This window comes from Vanessa cardui, chromosome W (genome assembly GCF_905220365.1).
Source record: "Vanessa cardui chromosome W, ilVanCard2.1, whole genome shotgun sequence".
NCBI classification, from domain to species: domain Eukaryota; kingdom Metazoa; phylum Arthropoda; class Insecta; order Lepidoptera; family Nymphalidae; genus Vanessa; species Vanessa cardui.
This window is the reverse complement of record NC_061153.1, coordinates 11,739,002-11,745,351: the sequence shown is the minus strand read 5'-3', so window position 1 is coordinate 11,745,351 and position 6,350 is coordinate 11,739,002. Positions and strand designations below refer to the sequence as shown.

The 6,350-nt window shown below is 35.6% G+C and overlaps 1 protein-coding gene across 1 annotated transcript in view; it reads right to left on the bottom strand.

The window, feature by feature from the left end:
* Positions 1-484: 484 nt before the first annotated feature.
* LOC124542618 overlaps positions 485-6,350 on the bottom strand; it is a 40,084-nt gene continuing 34,218 nt past the window's right edge. Inside the window, exons 2-3 of the mRNA XM_047120544.1 lie at positions 989-1,269; positions 485-705 (exon numbers count right to left, since the gene is read on the bottom strand). Of these exons, the coding sequence (XP_046976500.1) occupies positions 485-705; positions 989-1,269 (502 nt within the window). The remainder of the gene's footprint in view (positions 706-988; positions 1,270-6,350) is intronic.

Sequence of the window (6,350 nt, the reverse complement as noted above, 5' to 3'; positions counted from 1 at the left end):
TCTTATGTTCTGCTGCATTGCTCTGATTATTTGTAATTTCTTTATATTGATGCTCTTCTTCTTCTGTGGATTCTTTGTTTTCTGCATTAACTACACTGGAAGCTATCAAAACATCTCTGTAAGATTTTTCAGTTCCTTGATTTTTCACAACAGATTGTTGGCTAGGTAAGTTTGTTTGTGTTTGTTCTCTACGGATTTCTTCTGACTTCTCTTTGCTAAGATATGTCGCCAAGGCTTTTCCATATGTACAATTTAAATCTCGCATTATGGTTCTAATCATCTTTTCTTTTATAAATACTGGACAAGATCTATTTAAAGCCATGTGTTGTCCTTTACAATTGATACATTTATAACTTGTTGTCTCACAGTTTGAACTGTTTGAATTGTGAGACAACAAGTTATAAATGTATCATGTATGATTTTCTCAACATTTAGGACAAATTATTTTTCTAGATGGACAGTATCGAACAACATGTCCATACTTTTAACACCCAGAACACTGCGTTACTGGAAACATGTAAGGGTCGACTTTAAATCTGCACCCATAACTATTAACATAATCAGGCAAAGTTGACTCTTTGAAACATATTCGGATGGTCTCACTGTTTATCCATTTTCCTGAATAATTCATGCGTTTCAGTCTTCGAATTGATACAATTTCAGATTCGCTTACTAAATTGTCTTTAATTTCTTCTTCTTCAACACCTAAATCAATATTTTTGATAATTCCATAGGACAAATTCAACTCATTGAAGAGACATCATCATTATCAATCATTAGTAAATTGACATCTTAATCCAAGATCCATAAATTTTTTGCAATCTATTAACTTTTTTGCGCTATTTTTATCTTCAAAATGTATTAGTAAACGGACTTACTTAAACGGACTACTTAAACGGACTTTTACATTGTATATTAGTAATATTAACGATATTTTCTGCTCGCAAAAGTTTAGCCATTTTAAATTGTTTCGGCAACATTTCTTTACCTGTTACACAAACCACTATCTTATCTTCAAATTGCGTCAAAATTTCATTTCCACACTCATCTGGACCAGGACTATTTTGTTTTTTTGAAAAACTTCTTGCTATTCGCTTTCGCCCAACCGTAATAAACTCATCGTCTTCTCCTGTGTCTTCTGAATTAGGCCGCATCCTCTTCTCACAAATTCTTTTTTCATTTTCCATAATAGTTTCAGCCTCCTCTTGTCGTGTCACATCTCTATGCTGATTCTCTAAAATATCATCGTCTTCCATAATATCACTTCCACTAGAATCACAAAACGCGTTATTACTAACGTTCGTGTTCATCTTAACATTATATTTATGTGGGTAGTTGTGAAAAATGTCCGATGCGTTAATAAATAGCCGTCTCGAACACAAGCGTGCGCTCGAATTAACGTCGGGCGCGCAACTCTGATCTCCAAATATCTTGTAAAAAGTAATTTTAGCCAAGTAGGTATATTGTGAAATTTACATTACACCACATATAGCCAGGAATTTGAAAGCTCTTTCTGCCTATATGTGGTCTGTATTAAGATTAAAACAGAACGTTAAGTCAATAATTACTCCGGCCATTATCAACTTCCTTTAGCGAGCGGTTTCTCATACTGTAAGAGTAGTTCCATTTTTTTATTACTACTGAAGCAAATATAGTGACATTTTTCAGAATTTCATTGCATTATTAAGATAGTATCACTAGCTAGCTACTAGCTAGCTACCAAAACAATGTTAATTGGTTTCGATGAAGAGATTGTAAACTGTCAATGAAAACAAATTCAATATTGGTGAAATCATCAGCAAATAAATGTATCTATTAAATAATTATAAAACGAGATCGAGGTCAAAGCACAACATAAACACTACTGTTCAGACTGAAAATATTTGACTGCTATCGTTAAGCCCTTAAGTTAAGATTCCCATCAATACTGAGAGGAATATCTTTGTCCACGAGGTCGGCGATGCTCCCTAAGGGATCCATGTGGAAGGCCGTAATCTCTGTGAGACCGTGACAGTCTAGTTAGAGACGGTGAAACTAGGACGAGAATGGACTGGTCTCAGTCGACGAACTAATTCAAAAACTAATTAAAACTAATTCAAATGCGTTGGGGGTGAAATATTTTCTTCAAAATCGCATGTAACCACCCTTTTGATAATACCTATTCAACAAAAAAATAATCGTTCAAATTGGTTTATAATCGGCGGAGATATTGCGTATAAAAAAGTTCATCACCAATTTTCCACCCTTGAGGGTTGTTTTTATTATTATTAAATTTAAATGGGACCACCCTTGAGGTATTACCTATACGCCGAAAAAAGATTTGTTCAAATCGGTTCATAATTGGCGGAGTTATCGCGCAACAAACATAGAAAAAAGCCAAAGGGGCGAATTGAGAACCTCTTCCTTTTATTGAAGTCGGTTGAAAAAGTAGCCGATGTCCTTGGATTTAATTTCATTAAATTCGGTTCAGTGTTTTGGTTGTGAAATACAGAAAGACAGAGTCACTGTTACATTTATAATATTACTAGAGATTTGTATTCCTATTAAAATATAGGAAAGTCAATATTAAAGCCCTTTTTTATTATGAAAGCACACTAATTAAACCAACATTATTGCATATATTATTTGATTTAATACGAACAAATCAATTACACAAACGTCCGTAAATTCTTTTTAATTTTCTTTTAGTTTTAAATTAATTAGTTTGAAATGTGATACAATCCCTCTTGGCCTCAACCACAAACGATAAGCCTCTCACCCAACCGCTGTCCAATGACGATAGTGCTGCTCTCATCGATTGTTGACTAATGGCTGACTTTCCCATCCCGGATCATAAACTGTTTGAACTTGGGACTTCTGCCCACTAAGCCAACTATTTTGACAACAACAATTAAGTTCTGTTTTAGTGATGAAAACGATTTATAAAAAATTTAACCGATTTCAAATTTAGAAACAGCTAGTTCACTAGCTAAAAATAAAAAATATATATATATATCTATAATTTGACCGGTTTTAATAAAACTTACGCTGTTCCCTAAGTTTAAGTGTTAGTTCACTTAAATTAAAAATAATCACCTTAGTACGACTTTTATTTTTCGAAAAATACGTTGACAAATATACAAACATATATGTACTTACGAATTTCGGGACATGTCCTCGGAAGCCTACATGGATCACCATTCTCAAATATAATTCTATTCTAACAATGTCACATACATACATGTCCAACTAATTATTTCCTTTTTTTTGAAGTCGGGTAATGAAATTATAAATAAAAATACTACAGACATAATTTCGAATACTCGCCAATGTGTACGTCTGAGCTAGTACTTATTACGTCCATGGTAACCTTACAAGACAGTTTGATGACCTTATAAATCGAAAATAGAAGATTTAACTTCGTAGACAATAAGGTCTACCTTTTCTCGGGATATTTAGTTTTTTTATAGATTTTGTCTCGTTTCTACCTACACCTACTTCTTAGACCTACATAAGCATTTTAACGTCATTCACATAAATGCACAAAGTATTCCGGCCCATTATCCCGACATGCTTGCGTCTTTCGATTCCAAAAACATTCATGCCATTCTAGTATCTGAATCCTGGCTTAAACCATCGCTTCCTTCTAATTCTTTCTCCCTTCCAGGCTTTCATCTCATTCGCAATGACCGCATCAACAAAGGTGGTGGTGGCGTAGCTATTTATCTTAGGTCCCACATTCCTTTTACTATAATTAGCACGCCAAGCCAACCCCCCTCTGCGGATGCGGCAGAGCACATACTTATTGAAGTTATCTTGTCCCGTACAAAAATCCTTCTTGGTGTCTTTTATAGCCCATCTCTCCTTAACGATTATTTTGACTCATTTGAAACTACTTTGGAAAATTTTATGCCTGTTTATGATCATACCATAATTATGGGTGACTTTAACACCTGCTTACTAAAAAACGATGCTCGTGCTAAAAGATTTCAGTCGGTAGCAGAAGCTTGCAATATGCATATTATGCCCCTATCCGCCACCCATAATTTTCCAAATTCTACTCCGTCCCTACTTGATTTAATTTTGGTTTCTTCCTTAGATCATGTGTTTAAGTATGGTCAGTGCTCAGCTGATGCATTTTCATACCATGATCTCATCTATCTTTCTTATAAAATACGTCCTCCAAAAGCGAAGCCGAGAGTACTTCTGCAGCGTGGTGGAATGGATATTGACATTCGATTGGTCACTAGTAATTGATGCATCCACGATAGATGAAAAAGTAAACATTTTTAACTCGTTTTTAATACAGCTGTACGACACGCATGCCCCTGTTAGACCTGTTAAAATTAAACATCTTCCTGCACCATGGCTTTGTGATGATTTAAAAGCTATGATTGCCAAAAAAGCACTTTATAAAGCGCGATTGAAGTCAGATCAATCAGAGGCCAATCGCACAAAGTACAATAAATTACGTAATCGCTGCAATACATTGTGTAGAGATGCACAACGACGTCACATTCACAAATCTGTCGAAAACGGCGACACAACCAGAACATGGAAATTTTTAAAGTCACTTGGAGTTGGTAAAAATTCTCAAATTTCACTTTCTTCTAATATGGATATTGAAAATCTTAATAATCATTTTTCTGCTGCTAACGTAATGGATAGCGCTGATAAAAAATCTACGCTTGATACTCTTTCTTTAATGTCAACTCCAAATTATCCACCGTTTACATAAAATCAATTTACTGAATGTGATGTTAAAAAGAACATATTGTCTATCACGTCCAATGCTGTCGGCACCGATAGTATTAGCCGTAGTATGATATTACCTATCATTGACATCATTATCCCTGTTTTAACTCACATCCTAAACCATTCCGTTAATACCTGCGAATTCCCTGATGCATAGAAAAATGCTCAAATTATTCCATTACCAAAAAAGGCTAACCCCAGCACTTGTTCCGACTTTCGCCCAATCTCCATTCTACCTTTCCTTTCAAAAGTTCTAGAGAAGCTAGTCCATCACCAGCTTAGTCTATTCCTTAATCAATTCCATATCCTAAATCCCTTACAATCCGGTTTCCGTCCTGGTCATAGTACGGTTACTGCGCTGGTGAAAGTTACCGACGACATTCGATGGGGAATGGACAATAAGCACCTAACAGTTATGACTTTACTGGACTTTAGCAATGCTTTTAACACTGTCGACTTTGATATACTGTTAGGTCGGCTACGTTCTGTTAACATATCTCCGTCAGTAATTGATTGGTTTCGCAGTTACCTACGAGGGCGCCGGCAACGAACACGCCTTAATGAGACGTTTTCCTCATGGTGTAATGTCCAGGTATGATAATATTGATGAGACTGTCTCGTCTTGGAGTGTTGTAAAATCCGGTGTACCACAAGGCGGCGTCTTGTCTCCGTTACTCTTTTCACTATTTATTAATTCTATAACATCTAAAATCACTTCTCTCTTTCACATGTATGCAGACGATATACAGATTTATCGCCATTCCACCCTAGAGAACCTACCTCTTGCTATTTCGGCCATTAATAATAATGACTTGGAAGAGATCTGCCATTGGAGTAAGTCTCAAGGTGAACCCCTCTAAGTCTCAGGCCATTATTATTGGCAGCCAGAGTTTGGTTTCGAGAGTGGTTTGGTCTGATTTACCTAACATAAAATTTAATAATGCCGTAATACCTTATAGTCCAAATGTTAAAAATCTAGGTATACATTTAGATAATACTCTATCGTGGAACTGCCATATTAAAGAACTAAGTTGGAAAACTATTGGCTCCATTAAATCTCTACAGCGTCTGCGTTATTTCCTTCCTATTCCAACCAAAATTATGTTAGCACAATCTTTACTCCTATCTATTCTCGATTACGCTGACGCAAACTATCTTAATTTAACCGAGGACCAACCAAACAAACTTGAGCGACTCCAAAATATTGCTATTCGTTTCATATTTGGCTTGCGCAAATATGACTATGTTTCCAACTTTCGATCTAAACTTAAGTGGTTATCTATTCGCTTTCGCCGGAATCTGTATGTTCTCTCGTCTCTATTGCGTCTTGTTTAATGTTAATGCTCCGACTTATTTAAAGGAAAAATTTGAGATCCTAGGACTACATAATAAAGGGTTAAGATCGGCTGAAAATCTGACATTGAGGATACCTGTGCATAACACAAAATTTTTCAAAATATCCTTTACCGAACAGGCTATCCAACTGTGGAATGCTTTACCCATTAACATTAAGCAAGCGCAAACGCTATTGTCTTTTAAGAGGTTGGTAAAAGAGCACTATCTGGCTATGGAAACTTAGTCACTATATGGTCTTGTATAGTTTTGTGATTTATTTA